Source organism: Bombina bombina, unplaced genomic scaffold, assembly GCF_027579735.1.
Source record: "Bombina bombina isolate aBomBom1 unplaced genomic scaffold, aBomBom1.pri scaffold_2289, whole genome shotgun sequence".
In the NCBI taxonomy this organism is placed as follows: domain Eukaryota; kingdom Metazoa; phylum Chordata; class Amphibia; order Anura; family Bombinatoridae; genus Bombina; species Bombina bombina.
The window spans coordinates 93-13186 of NW_026511328.1; the positions used below are offsets into that span (position 1 = coordinate 93).

The 13094-nt window shown below is 43.2% G+C and overlaps 1 protein-coding gene across 2 annotated transcripts in view; it reads right to left on the reverse strand.

Moving 5' to 3' along the window:
• Positions 1 to 876: 876 nt before the first annotated feature.
• LOC128643702 (zinc transporter ZIP4) overlaps positions 877 to 13094 on the reverse strand; it is a 32361-nt gene continuing 20143 nt past the window's right edge. Inside the window, exons 2-5 of one of the 2 annotated variants that reach the window (XM_053696532.1) lie at positions 6430 to 6582; positions 4092 to 4279; positions 1386 to 1556; positions 877 to 1325 (exon numbers count right to left, since the gene is read on the reverse strand). In XM_053696532.1, coding sequence (XP_053552507.1) covers positions 1428 to 1556; positions 4092 to 4279; positions 6430 to 6574 — 462 coding nt within the window. In that variant the 5' untranslated portion in view covers positions 6575 to 6582 and the 3' untranslated portion in view covers positions 877 to 1325; positions 1386 to 1427. Of the gene's footprint in view, positions 1557 to 4091; positions 4280 to 6429; positions 6583 to 13094 lie in introns of both variants that reach the window. The other variant, XM_053696531.1, reaches the window with a different exon arrangement.

Here is a 13094-nt window from a genome sequence, read left to right on the forward strand (position 1 = left end):
CTGTCATGTCATGCAGTGCTATATTGTACTGATCTTGTCTCTCTGTCACATACAGAAATGCAGCAGAACTGTCATGTCATGCAGTGCTATATTGTACTGATCTTGTCTCTCTGTCACATACAGAAATGCAGCAGAACTGTCATGTCATGCAGTGCTATATTGTACTGATCTTGTCTCTCTGTCACATACAGAAATGCAGCAGAACTGTCATGTCATGCAGTGCTATATTGTACTGATCTTGTCTCTCTGTCACATACAGAAATGCAGCAGAACTGTCATGTCATGCAGTGCTATATTGTACTGATCTTGTCTCTCTGTCACATACAGAAATGCAGCAGAACTGTCATGTCATGCAGTGCTATATTGTACTGATCTTGTCTCTCTGTCACATACAGAAATGCAGCAGAACTGTCATGTCATGCAGTGCTATACTGTACTGATCTTGTATCTCTGTCACATACAGAAATGCAGCAGAACTGTCATGTTATACAGTGCTATATTGTACTGATCTTGTCTCTCCTTCACATACAGAAATCCAGGGAATGCCCCTTAGACAATTATAGCACAATCTGCCTTTTTAGAATCTCACGCGGGATCATTTTAGATCAGTGAGATTTTTATCATCAGTTGCTAAATGAGATACAATTGATATTATCTGTGAACTTTGTTTAGGATTAATTTTGTTGTATTTGGCATGGAAATAATTTTTTTTAAAAAACTGAATAAAATGACCAATGATGTGGGAGAGACATGAAGTGTTTGCCTAACTGTTTAAGTCTGTATGACAGCGCAAGGTAATGCATTCTTTTTATTTTTTATGTGTAAAAATAAATATTTAAAATATACCTTTAACATTTAACAGAAACATCGAAAATATAATTTTTATACCATATCCTTTTATAATATGTTGTCATGATTAAAAGTCACACTTCTGTCTGTTACACTGTAAACTGTTTTCTTATGCTATAAAGTGAGACATCTCAGCAGCATTTAGAGTTTTTCAGTGCAGGACATTTAGCTAAATCATCAGAAATCTAGAGACACGGACCATTAGGGTCTCTGGTGCACTGAACATATCCCTGAATGATTGTAATGAGTCCAGTAGGAGGTAGATGAGGTTTGGTTGAACAAGTCAGGTAAACTCACAGGTATAGGAGCTAAGTGGATAGATGAGAGAATGAGAGCTCCCAGACCTAGGGAGACTCTGTATTCTCAATAGTTGGAAGGGTTATGGGGGGGGGGGGCAGATTTTGGATTAAAAAAATGGACGATAAACTATGTAAGTATGCAGCGTGATGCCAGTTCAGGGTGTCCTTGTGTAGAAGGTCACTGTATGCTTGTGAGGATGCAGTGTGATGCCAGTTCAGGGTGTCCTTGTGTAGAAGGTTACTGTATGCTTGTGAGGATGTGGCAGCCACTTATTGAGGTCACACAGCAATATTATCCTCATATAGAGATAGGAGCAAGAGAATTATCCAGCCCACGAAGAGTCCCAAATTATGAAGAAAGAAAAGGAGCCACGGTCGGCGATCTCTCACATTCATCATCGCAGGCAGCTGAAAGACAAATAGTAAAGATATGAGGGTATAAGAAAAGAAAGAAAATACTACAAATTAACTAAACCTCAGGGATTAGAAAATAAAGAACCTGTATGTGAGGGTAGCACTGTATAATCTGCCCCTGTATGTGAGGGTAGCACTGTATAATCTGCCCCTGTATGTGAGGGTAGCACTGTATAATCTGCCCCTGTATGTGAGGGTAACACTGTATAATCTGCCCCCTGTGTGTGAGGGTAACACTGTATAATCTGCCCCTGTGTGTGAGGGTAGCACTGTATAAACTGCCCCTGTATGTGAGGGTAACACTGTATAAACTGCCCCCTGTATGTGAGGGTAGCACTGTATAAACTGCCCCCTGTGTGTGAGGGTAGCACTGTATAATCTGCCCCTGTGTGTGAGGGTAGCACTGTATAAACTGCCCCTGTATGTGAGGGTAACACTGTATAAACTGCCCCCTGTATGTGAGGGTAACACTGTATAAACTGCCCCTGTGTGTGAGGGTAGCACTGTATAATCTTCCCCTGTGTGTGAGGGTAGCACTGTATAAACTGCCCCTGTATGTGAGGGTAACACTGTATAAACTGCCCCTGTATGTGAGGGTAACACTGTATAAACTGCCCCCTGTATGTGAGGGTAACACTGTATAAACTGCCCCCTGTATGTGAGGGTAACACTGTATAAACTGATCCCCTGTATGTGAGGGTAACACTGTATAAACTCCCCCCTGTATGTGAGGGTAACACTGTATAAACTCCCCCCTGTATGTGAGGGTAACACTGTATAAACTGATCCCCTGTATGTGAGGGTAACACTGTATAAACTGCCCCCTGTATGTGAGGGTAACACTGTATAATCTGCCCCCTGTATGTGAGGGTAACACTGTATAAACTGCCCCCTGTATGTGAGGGTAACACTGTATAAACTGCCCCCTGTGTGTGAGGGTTAACACTGTATAAACTACCCCCTGTATGTGAGGGTAACACTGTATAAACTGCCCCTGTATGTGAGGGTAACACTGTATAATCTGCCCCTGTATGTGATGCCCCCTGTATGTGAGGGTAACACTGTATAAACTACCCCCTGTATGTGAGGGTAACACTGTATAAACTACCCCCTGTATGTGAGGGTAACACTGTATAATCTGCCCCTGTATGTGAGGGTAACACTGTATAAACTGCCTCCTGTGTGTGAGGGGGTAACACTGTATAAACTGCCCCCTGTGTGTGAGGGGGTAACACTGTATAAACTACCCCCTGTATGTGAGGGTAACACTGTATAAACTGCCCCTGTATGTGAGGGTAGCACTGTATAAACTGCCCCCTGTGTGTGAGGGTTAACACTGTATAATCTGCCCCCTGTATGTGAGGGTAACACTGTATAATCTGCCCCCTGTATGTGAGGGTAACACTGTATAAACTACCCCCTGTATGTGAGGGTAGCACTGTATAAACTGCCCCCTGTGTGTGAGGGTTAACACTGTATAAACTGCCCCTGTATGTGATGCCCCCTGTATGTGAGGGTAACACTGTATAAACTACCCCTGTATGAGAGGGTAACACTGTATAAACTACCCCCTGTATGTGAGGGTAGCACTGTGTAATCTGCCCCCTGTATGAGAGGGTAACACTGTATAATCTGCCCCCTTTATGAGAGGGTAACACTGTATAAACTGCCCCTGTATGTGAGGGTAGCATTGTATAATCTGCCCCCTGTATGTGAGGGTAACACTGTATAAACTGCCCCCTGTATGTGAGGGTAACACTGTATAATCTGCCCCTGTATGTGAGGGTAGCACTGTATAATCTGCCCCTGTGTGTGAGGGTAACACTGTGTAAACTACCCCATGTGTGTGAGGGTAGCACTGTATAAACTGCCCCCTGTATGTGAGGGTAACACTGTATAAACTGCCCCCTGTATGTGAGGGTAACACTGTATAATCTGCCCCCTGTATGTGAGCGTAACACTGTATAATCTGCCCCCTGTATGTGAGGGTAACACTGTATAAACTGCCCCCTGTATGTGAGGGTAACACTGTATAATCTGCCCCCTGTATGTGAGGGTAACACTGTATAATCTGCCCCCTGTATGTGAGGGTAACACTGTATAATCTGCCCCCTGTATGTGAGGGTAACACTGTATAATCTGCCCCCTGTATGTGAGGGTAACACTGTATAATCTGCCCCCTGTATGTGAGGGTAACACTGTATAATCTGCCCCCTGTATGTGAGCGTAACACTGTATAATCTGCCCCTGTATGTGAGGGTAACACTGTATAATCTGCCCCCTGTATGTGAGCGTAACACTGTATAATCTGCCCCCTGTGTGTGAGGGTAACACTGTATAATCTGCCCCCTGTGTGTGAGGGTAACACTGTATAATCTGCCCCCTGTGTGTGAGGGTAATATAATATACAACTTGCACAGTTTTACCCCACAGGGCAGAGAGGGCAGTTGTTTAGCATGCTGTAACATACAAGGGAGATGATGGAACTGCAGTACTGACTGTACAGGGGCAGAGGGAAGCGGCGCTCACCATGTCTGCGAGAGCCACGTAGAGGAATAACCCGGTGGCTACAGAGAAGATCCACTGCTGTACCGCGTAGTCTGCAGATACCGAGAGTCCAATATACAGACCGATGAATGAAGTGAGCGCACTGGCGAAATTCAGTAGCAACGCCAGGCGCACACTGAGGCCAGCGTGTAGTAAGGCAGCAAAGTCACCTGCAGGGGAGGGACAGAACCTGTATCAGAGCAATAAGTAATAATATATCTAAATATGTCACTGTACACAAGCAAGGGCTAACCCATCCCCTATAGCTTCCTCCTGTATGTGTCACTTGTCACCTGCAGAAGAGGTACAGCCCCAATAACCCATAGCTCCCTCTTCTGTGTCACCGTATCACCTGCAGGGGAGGGACACGCCCCATGTCCTATTGCTTCTTCCTGTCTGTGTCACTGTGTCACCTACAGGGGAGGGACACGCCCCATGTCCTATTGCTTCTTCCTGTCTGTGTCAATGTGTCACCTACAGGGGAGGGACAGAGCCATGTCCTATAACTCCATAATGTCTGTGTCACTGTGTCACCTACAGGGGAGAGACAGTCCCCATGTCCTATAGCTCCCTCCTGTCTGTGTCACTGTCACCTGCAGGGTAGGGACAGACCCCATGTCCTATAGCTCCCTTCTGTCTGTGCCACTGTGTTACCTACAGGGGAGGGACAGACCCCATGTCTTATAGCTCCCTCCTGTCTGTGTCACCTGCAGGGGAGGGACAGACCCCATGTCCTATAGCTCCCTCCTGTCTGTGTCACCTACAGGGGAGGGACAGGCCCATGTCCTATAACTCCATAATGTCTGTGTCACTGTGTCACCTACAGGGGAGGGACAGACCCCATGTCTTATAGCTCCCTCCTGTCTGTGTCACCTGCAGGGGAGGGACAGTCCCCATGTCCTATAGCTCCCTCCTGTCTGTGTCACTGTCACCTGCAGGGGAGGGACAGACCCCATGTCCTATAGCTCCCTTCTGTCTGTGCCACTGTGTTACCGACAGGGGAGGGACAGACCCCATGTCTTATAGCTCCCTCCTGTCTGTGTCACCTGCAGGGGAGGGACAGACCCCATGTCCTATAGCTCCCTCCTGTCTGTGTCACCTACAGGGGAGGGGCAGGCCCCATATCCTATAGCTCCCTCCTGTCTGTGTTACTTACAGGGGAGGGACAGACCCCATATCCTATAGCTCCCTCCTGTCTGTGTCACCTACAGGGGAGGGACAGACCCCATATCCTATAGCTCCCTCCTGTCTGTGTCACCTACAGGGGAGGGACAGACCCCATTTCCTATAGCTCCCTCCTGTCTGTGTCACCTGCAGGGGAGGGACAGACCCTATGTCCTATAGCTCCCTCCTGTCTGTGTTACCTACAGGGGAGGGACAGACCCCATGTCCCATAGCTCCCTCCTGTCTGTGTCACCTGCAGGAGAGGGACAGACCCCATGTCCTATAGCTCCCTTCTGTCTGTGTCACCTGCAGGGGAGGGACAGACCCCATGTCCTATAGCTCCCTCCTGTCTGTGTCACCTGCAGGGGAGGGAAAGACCCCATGTCCTATAGCTCCCTCCTGTCTGTGTCACTGTGTCACCTGCAGGGGAGGGACAGGTCCAATGTCCTATAGCTCCCTTCTGTCTGTGTCACCTGCAGGGGAGGGACAGACCTCATGTCCTATAGCTCCCTCCTGTCTGTGTCACCTGCAGGGGAGGGACAGACCCCATATCCTATAGCTCCCTCCTGTCTGTGTCACCTGCAGGGAAGTGACAGACCCTATGTCCTATAGCTCCCTCCTGTCTGTGTCACCTGCAGGGGAGGGAAAGACCCCATGTCCTATAGCTCCCTCCTGTTTGTGTCGCCTGCAGAGGAAGGACAGACCCCATGTCCTATAGCTCCCTCCTGTCTGTGTCACCTGTAGGGGTGTGACAGATGTCATGTCCTATAGCTCCCTCCTGTCTGTGTCACCTGCAGGGGAGGGATAGAGCCCATGTCCTATAGCTCCCTCCTGTCTGTGTCACCTGCAGGGGGAGGGACAGACCCCATGTCCTATAGCTCCCTCCTGTCTGTGTTACTGTGTCACCTGCAGGGGCAGGACAGACCCCATGTCCTATAGCTCCCACCTGTGTGTGTCACCTGCAGGGGAGGACCAGACCCCATGTCCCATAGCTCCCTGATGTCTGTGTCAGTGTGTCACCTGCAAGGAAGGGACAGACCCCATGTCCTATAGCTCCCTCCTGTCTGTGTCGCTGTATCACCCTGCAAAGAAGGGACAACCCTTGTGTCCCATAGTGTTACCCAGTGTATGAGTAAGTAAAGTAAGAATAACTCACCTAGTTCATGTGGAAGTTCATGACATAACACCGCCAGCGATGTTGCCAGACCCGTCTTCCAGGAGGTAGCAAATGCAGCACCAATAGCGAGACCATCCGCAAAGTTGTGTATGGCATCTCCAATGGTGATCATGTATGGAATCATGCGCAGCTCTACCAGGAAACAGAAAGTGAGGAGACAGATACAGACTGAGGGTAAATAGGTTAGTTAGAAACATTAAGGGCTAGATTACATGTGGAGCACTAAATTATTGTGCACTCGCAAACAAGCAAATTTGCCCGTTTGTGGGCGCGCAATATTTAACCAGCAATTACAAGTAACTGGTTATTGCTACCTCGAGCTCAAGCTTAGCTATTTTTTTTAAAAGTTCCCCAAATACAGTCACAATAGAGTGCATACTAGTTTTTATTTTAATTTTTTTATCAATGGCTTTAAGATGCTTGCAGGGCGATGCAATGGCTTTGGGGTGCACACAGGGTGAGGCAGTGGCTTTGAGGTGCACACAGGGTGATGCAGGGGCTTTGAGGTGCACACAGGTTGATGCAGTGACTTTGAGGTGCACACAGGGTGATGCAGGGGCTTTGAGGTGCACACAGGTTGATGCAGTGACTTTGAGGTGCACACAGGGTGATGCAGGGGCTTTGAGGTGCACAAAGGTTGATGCAGTGACTTTGAGGTGCACACAGGGTGATGCAGGGGCATTGAGGTGCACACAGGTTGATGCAGTGACTTTGAGGTGCACACAGGGTGATGCAGTGACTTTGAGGTGCACACAGGGTGATGCAGGGTCTTTGAGGTGCACACAGGGTGACGCAGGGGCTTTGAGGTGCACACAGGGTGAAGCAGTGTCTTTGGGGTGTACACAGGGTGAGGCAGTGGCTTTGGAGTGCACACAGGGTGAGGCAGTGTCTTTGGGGTGTACACAGGGTGAGGCAGTGGCTTTAGGGTACACACAGGGTGACAGTGGATTTAGGGTGCACACAGGGTGAGACAGTGGCTTTGGAGTGCACACAGGGTGAAGCAGTGTCTTTGGGGTGCACACAGGGTGAGGCAGTGGCTTTGGAGTGCACACAGGGTGAGGCAGTGTCTTTGGGGTGGTCACAGGGTGAGGCAGTGGCTTTAGGGTGCACAAAGGGTGTTGCAGTGGGTTTTGCTCTATATAAACCCTCCCCTTGATTAATCAATGATTGATGCGGCCATCCCCCCCCCCCCAGGTGGATGTCACGCCTCCAAAGCCAGAATTTACATACATCATCGTGAAACCTATATCAAATTATCAGTCTAATTAAACAACTACTAAATAAAATATATAATATGCTAATAATATAACATTAAGTATTGGCGAACCAATGCAAAGTATATATAAAAAAACAGAACAAAATCATAGGCAATGGTTACATTATTAACCCCATGGGCTGTCATGTAACACTCCTAAGAACAGATCGTATATTTCTAATCATCAAACATTCACTACCATGAAAAATGCGCCATTTATCATCAGAATGTACCACAAATATAGAATACGACATAAATCAAATTTGTTTTCTGACATAATATTGTGACATATTTATCAAGTTCCGTATGGAACTTGAGGCCCCTTGTTTATGGTCACCGTCACTAAAGCAGAGATTGAGATCTAAGAATACTATAGATTCTCTATGGATGCAACTAATGAAGCTCAGCCCCTTGTCATTCCTATTTAATTTGTTAACGGAAATATTTGCTGATCCGATGTCCCCCCTCCAGACAAAGATCAGATCATCAATGTACCTGCCCTAAAAAACTAGCTGCATCCATAGAGAATCTATAGTATTCTTAGATCTCAATCTCCGTGATCAGCACCACCCATTTCAAAACGGTTGATTGTAACAGCTATTTAGATTTCACCAGTAATCATTACTACCCATGGTAAAGGAATGTCCCATATGGACAATTTAAGAGAGCGGGTAGAAATTGCAGCACCCTCTGTGATTATGAAGTACAAGATAAGATTCTTAAAGAGAAAAGATATCCCCCTGAAATCATTGACAGTGGATATAGAAGAGCTAAATTTGATGAGTGAAGAATATTTCTCTAAGAATAAGGAAACTAAACAAAATGGTAATATGTTCACGACTAATATTATGTTCATAACTCAATATAATAGCAGTCATGATCTGATAAAGCAAATAGCAAGCATTGGAAAATCTTAACAAAAGCCCCTATTTTGGGTGATTTGATTGGTAATAAGCCTACAGAAGTTTTCAAAAAAGCACCACATTTGAAAACAATATTAGCATCGAGTAAAGTGCTGAAACATAAGCAAATCACCACTACTAACACCGTTAAAAATAGGAAAAATAATATTAAAAAACACAAAATTAGGCGGCACAAGTAAAGGATCCTCCAGATGCGGTAACAGAAGATGCAAGATGTGCGTCCATATTGAGCACGGGAAACAGAGTTTCCAATCATTTGTGACAAAGAAAGTACATCACATAGTGGGCGGCATATTGTGTTGTGTACTTTTTGTCCTGCATCTGTGGGATCCAATACGTGGGTCAGACTTGCAGGTGTCTCAGTATTAGATGGTCTCAACATTATCGGAACATGAAAAAATAATTACAAACTACATAGTATCCCTAGACATTGTCACACTAAACATAATGGTAATCTAGAATGTTTTACCATTCTACCTATTGAGCATATATCTAAATCCCATTTATATAATAAGTTCTTTAGACAGAGGGAAACCTACTGGATCCACAAATTAAATACATTACATCCCTATGGTCTCAATATGAATGTGGATCTAGCGACTTTCCCCTGATTTTATTTGCATTGTATACTGTATGTGTGCCATGTCTCAAGCACTATGAATGATTTAACTATTCTTTAGTCTTCTTTAAGGTATTGTAACCCCGTATGTGCCATCTATTAGGCACTATGAACTATTTTTTCATATATGCACTGAGACATATCTAGGGTATGAAAAGTTTTTAAAACCTTTTATATATACCCCTAAAATCTAGATAAAGATTATTTATATAATCTGATTTCATATTGAATATGTTTTATCCATAACATCACCCAACCATTCAGCCCCCAATAAATTAGTTCAATGTAATTTAGTTCTTATTCCATTCTTCATTTCTCTATACACCCATGTCCTAGTTTAGTTCCCTTCACAACCTAAGTGATGTGTATCCATGTTACACTAAGACCTATTCCCAATTACTCATTTTATTTTATTTACACTGATATAATGACCTATGCATATATCTAAATATTCACTTCTTCCCTTGCTATGATTCACTCTCCCTGAGTGACAATTCCCTATCACTCCCCTTACAGTCACACTGACCCATTCACTTTTGCATATACTAAATATGCATTTCATCCTTCATCACGCTTCAACTACATGTCATAGGTTACTATCACTTTCCTTAATGTAATATGATGTCACTCACCCTGTATCACATGCTTTATGTTCACGCTCACGTTTTACGATTGAACACATAATACATGGATATTATCGTCACACTTTGAGAACAACAGTCTCTATGAAGAATGATAACATTACAGGATTATTAAGGGTTAATCAATCTATATTGAGACAATATTATGTCAGAATTTTGATAACTATTGGATCACTTTTTAGAAAACAAATTCGATTTATGTCGTATTCTTTAAGGCATTTTTGTAGTACATTCTGATGATAAATGGTGCATTTTTCATGGTACTGAATGCTTGATGATTAGAAATCTACAATCTGTTCTTAGGAGTGTTACATGACAGACTATGTGGTTTTCTTTCATGTAATTGGCAAGAGTCCATGAGCTAGTGACATATAGGATATACAATCCTACCAGGAGGGGCAAAGTTTCCCAAACCTCAAAATGCCTATAAATACACCCCTCACCACACCCACAATTCAGTTTTACAAACTTTGCCTCCTATGGAGGTGGTGAAGTAAGTTTGTGCTAAGATTTCTACATTGATATGCGCTTCTCAGCATTGTTGAAGCCCGATTCCTCTCAGAGTACAGTGAATGTCAGAGGGATGTGAAGGGAGTATCACCTATTGAATGCAATGGTTTTCCTCATGGGGATCTGTTTCATAGGTTCTCTGCTATCGGTCGTAGAGATTCATCTCCTACCTCCCTTTTTAGATCGACAATATACTCTCATATTCCATTACCTCTTCTGATAACTGTTTTAGTACTGGTTTCGCTATCTGCTATATGTGGATTGGTGTCTTTTGGTAAGTATGTTTTTATTACTTAAAGGGACAGTCAACACCAGCATTTTTGTTATTTAAAAAGATAGATAATCCCTTTATTACCCATTCCCCAGTTTTGCAAAACCAACATTGTTATATTAATACACTTTTTACTCCTGTGACTAACTTGTATCTAAGCATCTTCTGACCGCCCCTAATCACATGACTTTTAGTTATTATCTATTGACTTGCATTTTAGCCAATTAGTGCAGTGTCTGCCACTAGCCACGGGCGTGATCACAATGCTATCTATATGGCCTACATGAGCTTGCTCTCCCCTGCTGTGAAAAGTAAATAAAATAGAGGCGGCCTTCAAGGGCTTAGAAATTATCATATGTGCCTCCCTAGGTTTGCTTTCAACTAGAATACCAAGAGAACAAAGCAAAATTGTTGATAAAAGTAAATTGGAAAGTTGTTTAAAATTGCATGCCCTATTTGAAAAATTAAAGTTTTTTTTTTTTTTGGACTTGACTGTCCCTTTAAGACACTCTCAGCTATGGTTTGGCACTTTATGTATTTATATAAAGTTATAAATATACTGTATGTATTGTATTTATATTTGCCATGATTCAGGTTTCAGTATATTTCCTTTTGCAGACTGTCAGTTTCATATCTGGGAAATGCATTTTTTAGGATAATTTATTTCTTACCTGGGGTTTAGTCTTTTTTCAATTGACTCATTTTAAATTTGCGGGCAGAATTAGGCTCACGAGGGCGCAAAATGCCAAACTATATTGCATCATTTTTGGCGCGAGATTTTTTGGTGCAAAGTTACGTTTGATGACGCAAATTCGTCATTTCCGGTGTCTTTGTTGATGCCGAGTCCTTTCACAAGGTTGCGTCTTCAATGACGCCAGTGTGTCATTTCCGGATATTGTTAGCGCCAAAAAAATTTCTGTTTGTTTGGGCGTACAGACATCGCCGCAAATCAACCTGATCGCGTACGATCGGGTTGATTGACACCCCCCTGCTGGCGGCCTATTGGCCGCGAGTCTGCAGGGGGCGGCATTGCACCAGCAACTCTTGTGAGCTGCTGGTGCAATGCTGAATACGGCGAGCGTATTGCTCGCCGTATTCAGCGAGGTCTGGCGGACCTGATCCACAGTGTCGGATCAGGTCCGCCAGACCTTGATAACTAGAGGCCTCTATCTCCAGCTGTGGTTTGTAATAAGTTGTCTTGATAAACTTTTACATGCAGAGAATGTGTCTATCAGTAATAGTACATTGCCTGTTGTTCTTTTAACATCTAATGTACAAAACATACCTGTGAAATTATAACAATTTATTGCTGATTCTATTCAGAAGGCTTTGTCTGCCATCCCGCCTTCTAATAAATGTAAAGGTCTTTTAAACTTCTCATAGAGTTGATGAAATTTCAAATGACCGACAACATACTGAATTATCCTCCTCTGATGAGGATCTATCTGATTCACAAGATCCTTCCTCAGATATTGACACTGACAAATCAGCTTATTTATTTATTTGTTTTTTTAATAATAATTTTTTTTTATTATTGGGGGAAAAAGCTGAACAAAAATTTGTTACAATACAAAAAGAAAATCCAGATACATCTTCATCTTATATAATCAATATGGGATTGCATTAAATAAAATAAAATACACAAAAAGATTTTCCCAAATTACTTGCAATATATACATCTTTCCCGATGTTTTGCCAATTAGATTTACTGGAATATTTTCGCTTATCCCGCCCTTATAATATTTTCTCTTTTCTTACATTCTTTGTGAGGAACATCTATATATACAAAGATACACCTCAAATAATTTATGCAGTTCCTTAAACATTTTCTTGAGTTCTCCTGCACAATATTACTCTTATTTAACTTATTTTCTCACCAAGGAGCTAAAAATAACCCCTCCGTTGTATACTGTAGCTAGCACAGGAAAAAAAACCAAGAAGAATCCCCAGCGTATTAAAAACAGTGCCCATGGGGGGGGGGGGGGGGGGGAGGGCAAGGGGGAGGGAAGAGGAAAAAGAAAAAAACAGGACAAAAAAAAAAAAAAAAAAAACCCTCTAATGTTGTAAGACTTTGTTATATGCGTATCCAATTTGGAGGTAATGAACCATTTACAATTAATTCTAAGAAAGGTATAGAGTCTTGAAATGTAGATAATATATGGTATTGCACTGTAATAGGTGATAAGTATATATACTTTTTCCACTTCTTAAAAAATGTTACAACCTGGTTCTCTGCCCCCTTATCCAGTCCTATGGTCTCTATCATAATCTGACCTCTCATATGATTCAAAAATTCCATTAAGGATGGAGCATTTTTGTGCTTCCACTTTTTACATAATTCATTTCTTGCGATGAGGATCGCCGTGTTTATAAATAATCTGTCTCCGATGTTATGTGTTAGATACAAAAAGAAGACATACTTTAC